Source organism: Eumetopias jubatus, unplaced genomic scaffold (assembly GCF_037043125.1).
Source record: "Eumetopias jubatus isolate StellerSeaLion01/CBP00866 unplaced genomic scaffold, mEumJub1_p1.0 scaffold_10, whole genome shotgun sequence".
NCBI lineage: Eukaryota > Metazoa > Chordata > Mammalia > Carnivora > Otariidae > Eumetopias > Eumetopias jubatus.
Genome location: NW_028274816.1, coordinates 98,736,712 through 98,753,692, shown reverse-complemented (window position 1 = coordinate 98,753,692; position 16,981 = coordinate 98,736,712). Strand labels below are relative to the sequence as shown.

The 16,981-nt window shown below is 37.4% G+C and overlaps 1 protein-coding gene across 4 annotated transcripts in view; it reads right to left on the bottom strand.

Moving 5' to 3' along the window:
• Positions 1–16,981, bottom strand: part of LOC114203860 (leucine-rich repeat-containing protein 37A2-like) — a 51,955-nt gene that overhangs the window by 17,047 nt on the left and 17,927 nt on the right. For all 4 annotated transcript variants that reach the window (XM_088028219.1, XM_088028220.1, XM_088028221.1 and 1 more), the window contains 2 exons: positions 7,878–7,949; positions 7,233–7,307 (listed from right to left, as the gene is read on the bottom strand). In XM_088028219.1, the coding sequence (XP_087884345.1) occupies positions 7,233–7,307; positions 7,878–7,949 (147 nt within the window). The remainder of the gene's footprint in view (positions 1–7,232; positions 7,308–7,877; positions 7,950–16,981) is intronic.

Below are 16,981 nucleotides of genomic sequence, written 5' to 3'. Positions count from 1 at the left end.
GTCAATAATACTGTAATACACTTATTGTGGTGAGCATTTCATAATGTATATAATTGTTGAACCACTATGTTGTACATCTGAAACTAATTTAATATTACATCAACTATACTTCAATAAAAGAGTTAACTTATTGGTTAAACAAAAAAAATAATATGGTGTGATGTAAAAGTAAAATGTATGAAAACAATAGCACAAAGGCCAGGAGGGGAAAAATGGAAGTATGCTATGTATTGTAAGGTTCTTATACCAATCACAAAATCATATAATATCATTTGAAGATAGACTGTGGTAAGTTAAAGATGAACACTACAAACCATTAAGCAACTACTAAAATAACAAAACCTGAGTTGTAGCTAATTAGTCAACAAATAAAATAAAAAAAGGTACTCGGTCAACGCAAAAGCAGGAAGAAAAAGAGAAACAAAACGAAACAAAGGACAGGTGGGACACATAGAAAATATTCGACAGTAGCTTTAAATGTAATCATAGAAATAATTACATTAAATATAAATGGTATAATCACCCTAATTAAAAGATAGAGTTGTCACACCAGATAAAAAAAGCACAAGCCAAAACTACATGCTGTCTACAAGAATGATCTTCAATAGAAAGATACAAGTAGGTTAAAAGTACGGAAAAAATTATGCTATGCTAACACAAATCAAAAGGAACCTTGAGTGGTTATATTACTATAAGACAAAGTCAATTTCAGCAAAGAATATCACCAGGATAAAGGAGGTTATTCCATCATGATAGAAATGGCAACTAATAAAAAAGACATAACCTAAATATTTATGCATCTGATAAAAGAACTTCAAAATATATTAAGGAGAATGGCAAAGAGAAACAAATAAATACACAATTATAGTTGGAGATTTCAATACCCCTCTCTCAATAATTGACAGAAAAAAATATAAAAAATCAGTAAAGATATAGCAGACTTGAACACTATCAACCTACTTGATCTAATTGACATTTATAGATCACTCCACCCAACATCAGAATACACATTTTTTTCAAGTAGACACATAATATTTACCAAAATAGACCATATTCTCATCTATTACCAGAATACATGGATATAAAACAAGACTCAATAAATTTAAAAGGATTTCAGTTATTCAACATATGTTCTGTGACCACAATAGAATTAAATTAGAAATTAACAGATTTGAAAAATCTCCAAATATGTGGAAACTAAACAATACATTTCTCAGTAACCCTGTGGGTAAAAGAAAGCAAAAGGGAAATTAAGAACTATTTCTTTTTACTGACTGAAACTGAAAACATGTCAACATGTGGGATGTTGCTAACACAGTGTTCAGCTTCCTCAGCGTCCACTTTTAAGAAACTAGAAAAAGAAAATTAATCACTGAGTAAGGAGAAGAAATAGCATAATAAAGATCAAGGCAGAAATAAAATGGAAAACAGAAAAATGGAGAGGTCAGTGAAATGAAAAGACAGTTTTTGGAGAAGATAAATAAAACTGATATACCTCTAGCCATATTGATCAAGAAAAGACAAGAGAAGACACAAATTTTCAACAACACAAACGAGAGGGGTGACATCAATACAAATTCTATATATATTAAAAGGATAATAAGGGAATATTATAAACTAATTCATATCAATAAATTCAGAATGAAATGGACAGAGTCCTTAAAGACATAAACTACTCAAAAATAAAGATGTAAGTTAAATAGCACTACTAAAGAAATAGAATGTGTAGTTTACAACCTTCTCACATAGAAGCTTCAAACCCACATGCTTCACTGGTGAATTCTACCAAACATTTAAGGAAGAAATAATGCCAATTCTACACAAACTCTACCAGAGAATTGAAGAGAAGGGAAAGCTTCCCAACTCATTTTTAAGGCCAACTTTTGCTTTATCAAAACTAGACAAAGACATTACAAGAAAAGAAAACAACAGACCAATATCTCTCATGAGCACAGATACAAAATTCTAAACAAAATTTTACTATATCACATCCAACAATATATGAAAAGATGCTACATTACGAAGTGGGGTTTATCTCAGGATTGCAAGATTGGTTTAATATTTGAAAATCAATGTAATTTACCCAAGTTAATAAGCTAAAAAAATTATACAATCATTGTAATAGATGGGGAAAAAGTATCTGACAAATCTAACATCCATTCGTGATTACAAATTAAAAAAAAAAGCCCTTGGCAAACTAGGAATGGAAGGAAACTTCATCTTGATAAGAGACTTCTACAGAAAAAACCCGAACATCATATTTAATAGTGAAAGACAAATGCTTTCTCTCCAAGATCAGGACAAAGGCAAGGAAGTCTTCTCTCATGACTTCTATTTGATAGTACACTGAAGGTTCCAGTCAGCGCAATACAGCAAGAAAAAGAAATAAAAGGTATTCAAAACGGAAAGGAAGAAGTAAAACTATCTTTATGGGCAGATAAAATGATTATCTATGGGGAAAACCTGATGGACTCTATAAAAAGGATACTAGAACTAATAAATGAATTTCTCAAGTTTGTAGGATAAAAGATCAATATACAAAAAATTAATTTATCTCTAATACCTAGCAATAAACAATTAGAAATTGAAATTTTAAAAAATTTCATCATTAAAAAATAGCATCCAAAGTATAAAATACTTAGAAAAGTCTGAAAAGATGTAAAAGGCTTACACACTGAAAACTATAAAATATTCCGGGGAAAAATTAAAGAAGACCTAAATAAATGAAGAGACATAAAGTGTTCATGGATCAGAAGATTCAGTATTGTTAACATGTCAATTCTCCCCAAATTGATTTACAGATAAAAATCCCACCAGACTTGTCTGTAGAAATTGGCAAGCTAATGCTAAAATTCATATGGAAATGTAAAGCTCCTAGAATAGCCAAAACAACTTTGAAAAAGAAGACAAAATTGGAGGACTAACGCTACCAGATTACAAGACTTATGAAGCTACACTTTCAAGACTTTGTGATATTAGTATAAATTTAGACAAACAGATCAAAGAAACAGAATAGAAAGTCCAGAAGGAAAGAGATATGGATAACTTATTTTCAGGTTCCAAGGCAGTTGAGTGGAGAAAGGATAGTCTTTCCAACAAATGGTGCTGGAACTACTGGATATCCATATGCAAAAAAGCAAACATCAATCCAAACCATATATAGAAATGAACTCAAATTGGTTCAAAGATCTAAATATAAAACCGAAAACTATAAACGTCTCAAAGAAAACACAGGAGACCTTGTGTTGGGCAAGATTTCTTAGATATGACACCATAAGCATAGCCTACAAAAAAAGATGGATAAATTGGACACCATCAAAATTAAGAATTTCTATCTTGCCAAAGACACCCTTAAGAGAATGAAAATACGAGCTACAAAATGGGAGAAAATACTTAGTAAATTACATATTTGATAGAGGACTTCTTTCCAGAATATATAAAGAACTCTCCAAATTCAATAATAATGTAGGCAAAAGACAAATAAGCATATGAAAAGATATCTGACATCATTAATTATAAAGGAAATGCAAATAAAAGCCACACTGAGATGCCACTATACACCTGTTCAGCTGTCTAAAATTAAAAACACTTACTATAGCAAGTATTAGCAAACATGTGAAGAAAATGGAAACCTCATACACTGCTGGTGGGAATGTAAAATGGTACAACCACTGTGGAAAATAGTTTTTTAAAAACTTAAACACACCCTTACCATAGGAACCAGCCATCCACTTCCAGGTATTTACCCCAAGAGAAATGGAAGTATGTATCCATATAAAGACTTGTACACACATAGAAGCTTTATTTTTAATAGCCAAAAATTGGAACAAATCAAATGTCCATCAATGGTGAGCAGATAAATTGTGGCATATTCATATAATGGAATACTATTCAGCAATAAAAATGAATTATTGATATACATAACAACATGGATGAATCAAAATAATTACGGTGAATGAAAGAAGCCAGTTAGAAAAGAGTACTTACCACATGACTCCATTTATATAACATTCTAGAAAATGCAACCCAATTTTGAGTAACAGAAAGCAGATCTATGGTTACTACCCAAAGCAATCTACAGATTTAATACAATCCCTATCAAAATTCCAACAGCAGTTTTCACAGAACTAGAACAATCATAAAATTTGTATGAACCACAAAAGACCCTGAATAACCAAAGCAATATTGAAAAACAAAAACAAAACTGGAGATATCACAATTCCACAATTCAAGTTATATTACATAGCTGTAGTAATCAAAAGAGTATGGTACTGGCACAAAAATAGACACATAGATCAATGGAACAGACCAGAAAGCCCAGAAGCAAACTCACAATTATATGGTCAATTAATCTTCGACAAAGGAGGCAAGAATATGCAAGGAGAAAGACAGTCTCTTCAAAAAATGTTGTTGGGAAAACTGGACAGCTATGTGCAAGAGAATGAAACTGGACCACTTTCTTACACCATATACAAAAGTAAACTCAAAATGGATGAAGGACCTAAATGTGAGACCTAAAACCATAAAAATCCTAGAAGAGAGCACAGGCAGTAATTTCTCTGATATTGGCTTTAACAACATCTTTCTAAATATGTCTCCTGAGGCACGGGGAACAAAAGCAAACTATTGGGACTACATCAAAATAAAAAGCTTCTGCATAGTAAAGGAAACAATCAACAAAACTAAAAGACAACCTACTGAATGGGAGAAGATATTTGCAAGTGACATATTCAATAAAGGTTAAGTATCCAAAATATATAAAGAATTTATACAGCTCAACACCAAAAAACCCCCCAAACAATCCAATTAAAATGGGCAGAAGACATGAACAGACATTTCTCCAAAGAGGACACACAGGGGCACCTGGGTGGTTCAGTCGGTTAAAGGTTCACCTTCAGCTCAGGTCATGATCTCAGGGCCCTGGGATCAAGCCCCACAGGGTGCTCCCTGCTCAGCGGGGAGTCTGCTTCTCCCTCTCCCTCCGTCTCTCCCCCAGCTTGTGCTCTCTCACAAATAAATAAATAAAATCTTTTTTTTTTTAAAGAAGACCTACAGATGGCCAACAGACACATGAAAAGATGCTCAACATCACTCATCATCAGGAAAATGCAAATCAAAACCACAATGAGATATCAACCTCACATCTGTCAGAATGGCTAAAATAAAAACCACAAACAACAAATTCTAGTGAGGATATGGAGAAATGGGAACCACCACTGTTGGTGGGAATGCAAACTGATGCAGCCACTGAGGAAGACAGTATGGAGGTTCCTCACAAAATTAAAAATAGAACTACTCTATGATCCACTAATTGTACTTCTGGGTATTTAACCAAAGAATACAAAAACCCTAATTCAAAGGGATACACGCATCTCTATGTTTATTGCAGCCTTATTTATAAGAGCCAAATTATGGAAGTAACCTAAGTGTCCATTGATAGATAAACGGATAAAGAGAAGATTCATATATATAAATTATGGAATATTATTCAACCATAAAAAAGAATGAACTCTTGTCATCTGCAACAACATGGATGGAGCTAGAGAGTATAATGTTAGTGAAGTCAGTCAGTCAGAGAAAGTCAAATACCATACGATTTCACTTATATGTGAAATTTAAGAAACAAAAAAAAATGAGCAAAGGGAAAAAAAGAGAGAGACGAATCGAGAAAGAGAGAGACAAATCAAGGAACAGACTCTTAATTATAGGGAACAAAGTGATGGATACCAGAGAGGACAGGGGGTGGGAGGATGGGTGAAATAGGTGAGTTCATCAAAATTTAAAAATTAAAAACTTCTGGTCTTCAGAGATAGAACAGAATGAAGACAAACTACAACCGGCGAGAAATTTGCTGAACACCTATCTGAGAGAAAGGACTTTTTCCAGAATATATAACATACTCTTAAAACTCAGTAATATGTATCCAATTAAAAAATGGATTTGGGGGTGCCAGGGTGGCTCAGTTGGCTGAGTGTCCAACTCTTGATTTTGGCTCAGGTTAGGGTCTCAGGCTTGTGGGATTGAGCCCTGAGTCAGGCTCCGTGCTTGGCGGGGCGTCTGCTTGAGATTCTCTCTCTCTATCTCCTCCAGCCTCTCCCCCCACCACACTCACTCACTCTCTCTCTTCGTCTAATATAAATAAATAAATGTCAAAAAAAAAAAGAAAAGGAAAAGAAAAAATGGATTTGAAGGACACATCATTTAAAAAGGTATCTGTACATGGGGCGCCTGGGTGGCTCAGTGGTTAAAGTAGCTGCCTTCGGCTCAGGTCATGATCCCAGGGTCCTGGGATCGAGCCCCGCATCGGGCTCCCTGCTCAGCGGGAAGCCTGCTTCCCCTCTCCCACTCCCCCTGCTTGTGTTCCCTCTCTCGCTGTCTCTCTCTCTGTCAAATATATTTTTAGAGAGAGCACACACGTGGGTGCATATGAGCCAGGGGTGAGGAGGTGCGGGGAGAGGAAGAGGGAGAAAGAGGATGTTAAGCAGGCTCCACATTCAGTGTGGAGCCCAACTGGGAGCTTGATCTCACGACCCTGAGATCATGATCTAAGCCGATATCAAGAGTCGGACACTTAACCGACTGACCCACCCAGGTGCCCCCAGGTAAGCAGTTTCTTAAAAAGTTAAATATACACTTAGCATATGATGAAGCCATCCTACCATTAAGTATTTTACCTCCCCCAAAATGAAAACATACGCTCACACAAAGACCTGCACGTGACTGCTTTTAGCAGCTTTGTTCATAATAGCCAAAAAACTAAGAACAACTCAAATGTCCATTAACTGATGAATGCATAAACAAACTTGTGTATCCATACAACTGGAATACTACTCAGCAATAAAAAGGAATGAACTGCAGATAGATGCAACAAGCTGGATGAATCTCAAAAGGATTATGCTGAGTGACAGGAGCCAATCACAAAAGACTACATACTGTATGATTTCATTTATAAGACATGGTGGGAAAGGCAAAACCTCAGGGACAAAAATGAGGCTGGTGGCTGCCAGGGGCTGATGGTGGGAAAAGGGGACTGACTGCAAACAAAAATGTTCTGTATCTCAGATGTGGTGGTGGTTACGTAACTATATGTTTGCCAAAACTCATCAAACGGTATACTTAAAAAGAGTAAGTTTTATTTAATGAAAATTATACCTCAATAAATCTGACTTAAGAAAAGAATAAAACAAACATAAACAACTAAGTGAAAATAAACATAAGAAAAATCAACTTACAGTTTTTCCAATTCAAGGGTCATCATGAGGATGCTCTCAATTGTTGGAAGTGACACCTGTGTTGTTCCCATGTCTCTGAAGGAGAAAGTCCAAACATGAATGATACCCAACACAAAAATTCTATACTTAAAAGGAGACTTAACAACATGTGATTAGTTAAATTCCGTCAAGCCAGCTCAAGAGTTAACTTGCTATGGACAATAATTTCAGAGAACATTTATTGAAGAAATTTAAATTTATGTGCATCATCAAATTAATCCCCGTGGTGATGAACAGTACAATCTCTTTTTACCATTATCCTACTTCTCATTCTCAATTGCATCCACCTCTCTTGATTAATCTTTTTTTTAAAAATAATGTACATCTTATTCCACTTTGCTTTTTGAGACAAATGATATTTCTACATACATGATAAATGATATTTCTGCGTACATCTGCATGTTCCATATCTGTATGTGTTCTTCAATACTGCTTTCTTCCTCTGCAGGCTGTCTTGCCCACACACATTGTTTCTTTGCCAATAATTCTTATTTCAATAACCCAGTTAAATTTAAATTATGACTTTTTAACCAAAATGCAAAACACTTAATCTTTAAAAAACAGCAGAAATCATCTCATGAGCCATGAGATTGTTGTAATACTTACAAATATTTTAATGCCGGCAATTTAAAAAGATATGAATCTTCAACAGTTGTCAGAGGGTTACGACTGAGAATTCTGAAAAATGCAATGGAATTAAAATTATCTGCATTTTCAACAACTACCATGAAAGTTTATGTTCCTTTTTTTGGTATGGGACTTGAAGGTTAAAAGTAATCATTTCCTGCCTTTGCCTATAAATCTGTAAAGCAGTCTCCCTTTGGGAACTACCCAGGTCTCTGAACGATAAAGTGGGAAAGAGAAAAAACATTTTTTTTTTAAGTGGATGGCAAAGAACTTTTCAGGTTGAAAACCCCAGAAGAGACTACACTAGTAGGAAGCCCTGGCTCTGTAGGAAATACTATTTCTAGTGTCCTCCATGATTTAAGGTGCTTTTCTCTTATCTCTAGAAATTTAAAAAATTCCACAGTTTAAACCACCCAGTTAAAGACAAAAAGAGGACCAATTCCTCAGTTTTGGAGCCAAACAATAGGGGCTAAATGTAGGAGGAACTGGTGAAAGCTATACTCCCACCACATGTTCCGTGTACCCTTGTATCACAGCCTTTGTCATGGCATGTCATCACCTATTTCCTTGTCAATCTCCTGGACGGTCAGCTCCTTGAGGGCAGGGACCATACTTGATTGTCATTGTCCCTGTGCCTGACATAGTGCTTGTTATTTACTAGTTATTTAATGAATGTTTGTTGAATAAGTAAATAACATTTTGTCATTCTTTGACACAAGTTTTTATTCCAAAATGTTGAATAAATTTTCTTCTCAATGCTTTAAAAACAAAAAAGGTGAAAGAAATAGGATGAAAGAAAAGAAAATCTTCCTTGAGGTTGACTCTACTCAAGAATCATTGCTGTACTTTTGCCAAATATTAGAAAGATAATCATCACAACCAATGCTATTGGACTGTAAGGTATCTGTGATCCGCATTTCACATTTAATCCTCACAATAGCCTTATGTGATAGATACGATCATTACCCCATTTTATCAATGAGGAAACTGAGGTACAGAGAGGTTATGTAATTTGTCCTAGATTGTCAAGAGAGTCAGAAGCAGAGCTGGAATTTGAATTCAAGTTTTGACTTCAAAGCCTGTGTTTAACTCGTATGAAGCAAAGGGGATTTAAAAATAGTGTTACCTTCAACTTAACTTTGAGAGCACTAAATATAGAAATACTTTGTTGAACTTCATCTCTCCACCTGGGAGAGCTTCTCTGAGAATTACATTTTCTATTTTTATTCCTTTTCTCTAATCGTCTCCCATGATTAAGTGTTTAATTAGCCAATGGTCATTGAGACTTTAGAGATTTAAAACCATGTTATAGGCAAATCAGTTAAAATGGGAAAGTGAGGACATCTGAAAATTCATCTCTCATAAAAGCAACAACAACAATGACAAAAACTGGCAAAAATGGTCAGAATTAACTTTTTTAGAAGTTTGGAAAATTTAACCAATGGGCTTGCAGCAACCCAGAGAGCATTTATTAAATAAAAACTAATTTCTATAAGAACAGTGAGATCTGTTGTTTTAACTTGTCCTAGACCTCTGCTCTCTATCCTGATGGTCACCTTGAAAAATAGCCCACACCCCGGGGGAGCAAAATGGAGCTGGATTTCCTTAAAGCCTCATTTTCAAAGAGCTGTCATTGTTTTAACTGTATAGTGGGTTCCCTGGAAAACCTCACTTGAAAAGCTTGTCTTTGACCTCACTGAGAGCTGCACAATGCTAAAAGCCTCTTCTTCTCAAGGGGCATTTTTAAAAAACAATTACAGGTAAAGGTTTTATCCTGGTGGTCGTGTGAGGCAATGGATTAACAGGAGGGACAGAAAAATAGCCTAACCAAAAAGCTTAAAAGGAAAAAGCTGAGAAATAAGATGTCCACAGAGACTTTGAAATGCTTCAACATATTCCTGGGAAACCAGAAGACCACAAGACATATTCCTAGGAACGTAGGAAAAAACTTAGCACTAATAAATGGGGTCAGCAAGGTTGCACGATCCAAGATCGATGTGTAAAAATTAGCTGTATTTCTATACGCTAGCAATGAGTAGTCCAAAATGAAATTAAGAAAACAATTCCATGTGTAACAATATTAAAAAGAATAAAATACTTAGGAAAAAAATTAACCAAAGAAGTACAAGACTACACTGAAAACTATAAAACATTGTTGAAAGAAATTAAAGAACATCAAAATAAATGGAAAGATATGCCACGTTCATGGATTAGAAGAAAATATTGTTAAAATGGCACTATGCCCCGAATTGAACGACGGTTTCAGCACACTCCCTATCAAAATCGCAGCTGACTTCTTTCCAGAAATTGGCAAGTTAATTCTAAAAATCATACATCAAATCAAAGGACCCAGAATAGCCAAAACAATCTTGATAAAGAAGAACAAAGTGGGAAGACTCATGTGTCCTGGTTTCAAAACCCAATTCAAAGCTATAGTAATCATAGTGTGATACTGGCATAAGAATAGACACATAGGGGCGCCTGAGTGGCTCAGTCGTTAAGTGTCTGCCTTCGGCTCAGGTCATGATCCCAAGGTCCTGGGATCGAGCCCCGCATTGGGCTCCCTGCTTGGCGGGAGGCCTGCTTCTCCCTCTCCCACTCCCCAAGCTTGTGTTCCCTCTCTCACTGTGTCTCTCTGTCAAATAAATAAATAAAATCTTTAAAAGAAAAAAAGAACAGACATATAAATCGATGGAACAGAACCGACTGTCCAGGAATAAATACTCACATTTATGTTCTATTAATTTTCAACAAGGATGCCAAAACAATTCAGTGTGGGAAGACTGGTCTTTTCAAATGGTGCTGGGACAACTGTATATCCACATACAAAATAATGTAGTTGGATTCTTACACTTCATACCATATATAAAAATTAACTCGAAATGGACCAACTACCTAAATGGAAGAGCTCAAGGTATAAAACTAGGAATCTTTCTGACCTTGGATTAGGCAACAGCTTCTTAGACATGACACCAAAAGTACAAATAACCAAAGGAAAAATAAATAAATTGGACTTTATAAAAAACAGACTTTTATGCTTCAAAGGACATTATCACAAAAGTGAAAGACAACTCACAGAATGGGAGAAAACATTTACAAATCATATGTCGGATAAAAGTCTAGTATTCAGAATATCCAGAATATAGAGAACTCTAACAACTCAATAAAAAGAAAAATAATCAAATTTTTAAATTGGCGAAGGATTTGAAGAGATGGTTCTCCGAAGAAAACACACAAATGGCCAATAAGCACATGAAAAGACGCTCGATGTCTTAAGTCATTAGACAAGTACAAATCAAGGCTATAATGAGATATTACTTTACACTCACTAAGATGGCTATAACCAAACAAACAGACAATGATAAGTGGTAGCAAGATTATGGAGAAACTGGAACCTTCATACATTGGTGGAAACATAAAATGGTGTAGTCACTTGTGGAAAACAGTTTGGCAGTTCCTCAAAAGGGTTAAACACAGAGTTACCACATCACCCAGCAATTCCACTTCTAGGAATGTACCCAAGAGAATTAAAAACCTATGTCCACACAAAACCTTGTATATGAATACTCAGCAGCATTATTGATAATAGTCAAAAAGTGGAAACAATCCAAATATCTAATAACTGAGGAATGAACAAAATGTGATGTATGTATACAAGGGAATATTATTCAGCCTTAAAAAGGAATGAAGTACTGAGACATGCTACATGGATAAACCTCGAAGCTAACATGCTGGGTGAAAGAAGCTAGACACACATTTCTACGAAATGTCCAGAAGGGGCAAATCTACAGGGACAGAAGGTAAATTAGTTGTTGCCAGGGCCTGGGAGGAAGGGAGAATGGGGAGTCACAGGTGATGGGTATGGTATTTCTTTGTGGGGCTGATGGAAATACCTTGGCATTAGTGCTGACTATTGTCTGTCAAAGTATACCATTGGACTGTATATTTTATGATGTTGCATATTATATTATGTGGATTCTATGTCCATTTAAAAAAAAAGAACCATATTCTGATAAATAGAGCACCAGTTGTCAGAAGACCAAATGTGTTGGTAGGTGGAGAAAAGGGGAGTAAAGGCTCAGACTCTTCCACAACGGAGGTTGGAGGGTGCCAATGGTGAGGCTGGGAGCCATGCTTTTTCTGGGCGGGGGTGGGGGTTGGGAGGCAGCGGGGGGTGGGGGGGTGGGGGGGTGGGGGGGTAGGGGGTGGAAAGAACCATGCATTTTTGTTCTTGCCTTGGAAACTCCCCTATTCTTCTTATTCTAGCCCATTCGTCTAGATTTTTTTCAGTACCATTAACATGTTGGATTTGTAACACTAGTTAATATTGAATAAGATAATGTTATAAAGAGGAAGAATGTGAGTGTCACACGTCTGGTTAAGCACAGTTCCTCAACTTTGAGGCTTTGGATGTCCTTTGCTTTGAAAAAAAAATTGGCATTAAAATCTATAAGCTCATTGGTGGGCTCTGTGCAAGTGAGTTCCTCCACCTGTGCATGTTTCTCTGTTTTCCAAAATGACTATAATGCGTTATGTAGCCGAAACCATTTAGCAATTAGTTATCCTTCCCCCCCAAATTATCTCAGTTCTCTAACCCTCCACTCTTTCCTGGGTGCTCACCCATGGCCTTGTATCCATCAGCTCAGTGTTTCCTCTTAACCAGACTGCCCTTGTCCTACTGAGATTAACATCCTGCGTTTATCCCTAGTGAAACCAAAATATAGGGCCACTCTAAATTATCCTATTTCCTCCTCCTGTCTTTAGTGCTGTCTTTCCTTCATGAAAGCTGTGCCTGGGGGAAGGACAGAATGAGAAGTGACCCAACAGTTTACATATGGGGGACTCCACAGTAACTGTTTTTCTACAAACCACAAAACGAATGGTTTTAGAGGCACTGAGGACATCACACTAGAGACCATTTCCCTTTCAGTTCAATTCCCTCATTTTACAGATAAAAAGTGTGCTGACTCCTAGTCCATCAGCTTTTTGATATTCACGGACTTAATCTTTATAGGAGTAAAACATAACAACAGTTATGAGGCTTCAAAGGCTGTCTCATAATCAAAGTTGAAGGAATATTGTTCTAAATGATTTTTAAAAATATGCCTTATTTGAAGAGGAAAACTCAAGTATTTTTGCAAAAGCCTTTTGCTGTAGAACAATGGGACAGATTAAAGGTAGCTCACAAAATAAGGGAACATTTCCTTCCTGTTATTTTTTTTCCTCCAAATTCGTCTATACAGGTCCAGACGGATGGGCTATGTTTCCTTTCTATTAACTGAGGAGACAGAGAAGAACTGAGGACTGAAGCATGTCATCACTGTCCTGAATGTACTGAAATCCTAACAGCCTTAGCTGAAAACATGTCCAAAGCAGGCAGTGAAAATAAATTTAAAATAGGACCAACTCCAAACTATCTATGCTAGAATCCGAAGGCAGGCAGGGAAAACTGGCTCCTTGGAGGAAGGCAGTCCAAGAAATAAGCAGAGTGACCTAGAACCTGTTCCAGTATGTTTGAAGTACTTGGGGATGGAGTAACCCCTTTCCTTTATTCATCTACATAGGTCCATGAGCCACGAGAACATGACCCCCCCTGTGAAGCTCCTCAATACAAGACATCTAACTTCATGACGTAAGTCCTTTCTCGGGGCGGGGTGGGGGAGGGCGAAGTCTAAAGAATCTGAAATGGTGGGCCTATATTTTAATCAAAGTTCTGAGAATAGCTTTGAAGAAGAGTTCCTGGCAGTGAGGAACAGCAAAAGAAGCAGGGGCCCCTGGAATCAGGAAGACCTAGGTTTGAATTCTGGCTGTCACATCCTGGTGAAGTGACTGGAGTAACAAACATCTCTGAGTCTCACTTAGCACCATTTACCTCATAAGGCAATCTGAGGATTAAATGAAAGAGCATGTGCAAAGCACCTCACATAAGGCTGGGCACAGAGTAGGTGCCTAGTAATAATGATGCTACATTTGCACTGGGCAGTGAGCAGAAAATCTGGGGATGCCCAGAGGTGGCATGGCCAGGAGCTCCAGAAGCATGGGACTGCCATAGGGAAAAGGAGCTCTCTGCTCTAAAGGTCCTATTCCAGTTAGAAACCAACTCCAAGAGACAACGCACAAAACGCCAAAGAGTCATCATTCAGCTCCTACTCCAAGGGAATGAGGAGCTGCCTTACTTGCAAAGCTCCTAGGCGGCTCTGCCACTTATGAACAGTGTGAACCTAGTCAAGTGACCCAATGTCTCTGAGTTTCAATTTCCTCGTCCCCAAAGTGGGGATAACGATATCCACATTGCAAGAGCTGTTGGAAACATGAAAATAAGATATAGTGTGAGAAAGCATGTATTGAGCATTTCCCATGAGCCAGGCACTATCTGAGAGTGTTGGGCACACTATCTTGCTTGTACAATACGTAAAGGTCCCTAGCCTACTGCCTGGAACACAGTAAGTGCCTACTAGAGGTAGGTAATAAAGAAATGTTATGGGGCAGAGGAAGAACTACTCTGCTTCCAAGAGAAAGAAGATATGTTGTTAGGTACGTGGGAAGAATAAGATGCGGCTGGGAGAAGGAAAGTATAGTAGTTGCTGGGTAGGACTATGTCAAACCTTTTGAACTATTACAAATAGAAAATAATAAAACAGCCACCCGAAGTTCCCTCAAAGGACAGGCCTGAGTTATTATTTTCATCCTGAACGTTTATGCCTTTCTGAATCGGAGAAGAAGCTGCCAGGATTTCCAGTACATAGCAAAAAGTGATGACGATACCCTGCAGTGTATAAACTTGTGTGTGCACACAGCCGTCTAAAGGAAACCGATACTGGATGACGGGGGAGCATTAGGGTGTCTCTGTGACTGCAGCTCGATTTGCCTTCACAGTGTGGCCACAACTACCTCAATGGTATTCTCAATAGTGGGGTAAATAATTCAGTAGGGGTAAGGCTTAGATTTTCCTCATTCTCTCTTAGTGCTTATGTTCTTGGCACAAGACTGATGCACCACAGACAAGCCGGCATGCGGATGTGATCTACGTGGATAAGGTAGAGGCCTCTACATTGTAGAGTCCTTCAGTTTCTAAAATCATGGAGCTTGTACTGTTAGAACCAATGAAGTGTGACTAAAAGAATTTTAAAAAATAAGCCATCAGACACTGAAAAACAAACTGAGGGTTCTAGAGGGGAGGGGGGTAGGGGGATGGGTTAGCCTGGTGATGGGTATTGAGGAGGGCACGTTCTGCATGGAGCACTGGGTGTTATGAACAAACAATGAATCATGGAACACTGCACCAAAAACTAATGATGTAATATATGGTGATTAACATAACAATAAAAAATTAAAAAAAAATAAAATAAAACTAATGATGTAATGTATGGTGATTAACATAACAATAAAAAATTAAAAAAAAGAAAAAAAATCTTAAAAAAAAAAAATAAGCCATCAGTCTGGACCTGTGTAGGTGAATGAAGGAGAAGCACTTTAAAGTCAGAAAAAAAAAAATATACTTAACATTTAGGATTATCAACCACTGCTGGTTTTCCATAATATATTTCATTCCTGATTTCATCTGAAAGAGGTACGATTATTACTACCATTCAAAAAGTGGTAGCTTATTGAAACAAAATGAAACAGAAACCCCCGAAAGTGGTACCTTATTAATAAGTTCTTGGAATGTCTTTGAGGTGGGTTTCAGATTTTTGTTTTGCCAGCACACCAGAGAACAGGCTCATTGGGTTTCTCCACCAAGAGGTATAACGTCTCAAACTCACCAACTTTACCAAGCACGCTATAACACCAAGAGTCTCTTACGAGAGTCTGAATTTCATTATAGTTAGGTGGGCAACATAGGAAAAAATCGGGTGGAATCAGGTGATAAAAATTCATGGATTCACTGAAAAACATTCACCGAATGCCATGCCCACTCAAAATAGACTTTACCACACTGCTAACTAGTTCACTCTGTGTTTATCAATAACTTAGAGGCTTCACTCAAGAAACTTCCTGAGTTATAATTACCTGAAACCCAGGGGTAAATAAAGGATCTTGGGGGGCCTGAACCTCATCTACTTTGGGAAATCCTCTCTATTAAAAGCATGCAAAATTATGAATACAAAAAATTGCTAGGACCCCCTCCCAAGACCTTGGAAGGGGCCTGTGTAAATGAGGAGCCCTGAAGCGTAAGTTTGAGATAAATCTACCTCAGCTGGGGCCTCTAAGTTTCACAGACTAAGTTAATGCCAGAGAAAATATCGCTTCAACTTATAGAAACCAACTCCAAGAGACATAGGTTATATGTCACATAGGTAATAACATGACCTAATTCAAGGGGTAGCATCTTCCCTTGGCAACTTGCCTTTGAAAAGAGATGCAATAAAGTCTATATCTCACTATGGCAAACATTTCCTGAAGCGGACTAGCTTTGTCTATTAGAAAAATGTGGCTCCAAACAAAGGAGCCTCACCCCCAATACACACTTACTATATTGTGATTTCTTTCAGAAGGAACCGTGAATTCGTTTCAGTAGAGCAGCTCTATTCAAACCATGTGACATGTGTACGAATTTATTTTCAACGCCAGCTAGCTCTGGTTCTTTAATTACCTTTTTCTGTCATTTAAGATGCACGCAGAAACTCAACACAAACAAGTTGTTGCCTCATCCATTACGAATCTTTCCTATCCTGCAACCCGTTGCCTACTTTGTCACCCCCCCACCTTGTGACCCTGCTGTACAGATGCCCGCATGACTCCCGTGTGCTTTTCCCTCAACACCCATCTTCCTCCTCTGGTATGAAAGTTTCTTGGGGGCAGTCTTCTTTGCACCCCCAGTATTTAGTACAGCGTCGACACATGGTGGGCATGGCACTCGGTGAATGTTTTTCAGTGAATCCACGAATTTTTATCACCTGATTCCACCCGATGTTTTCCTATGTTGCCCACCTAACTATAATGAAATTCAGACTCTCGTAAGAGACTCTTGGTGTTATAGCGTGCTTAGTAAAGGTGGTGAGTTTGAGACGTTATACCTCTTGGTGGAGAAACCCAATGAGCCTGTTCTCTGCTGTGCTGGCAAAACAAAAAACTGACCCTGA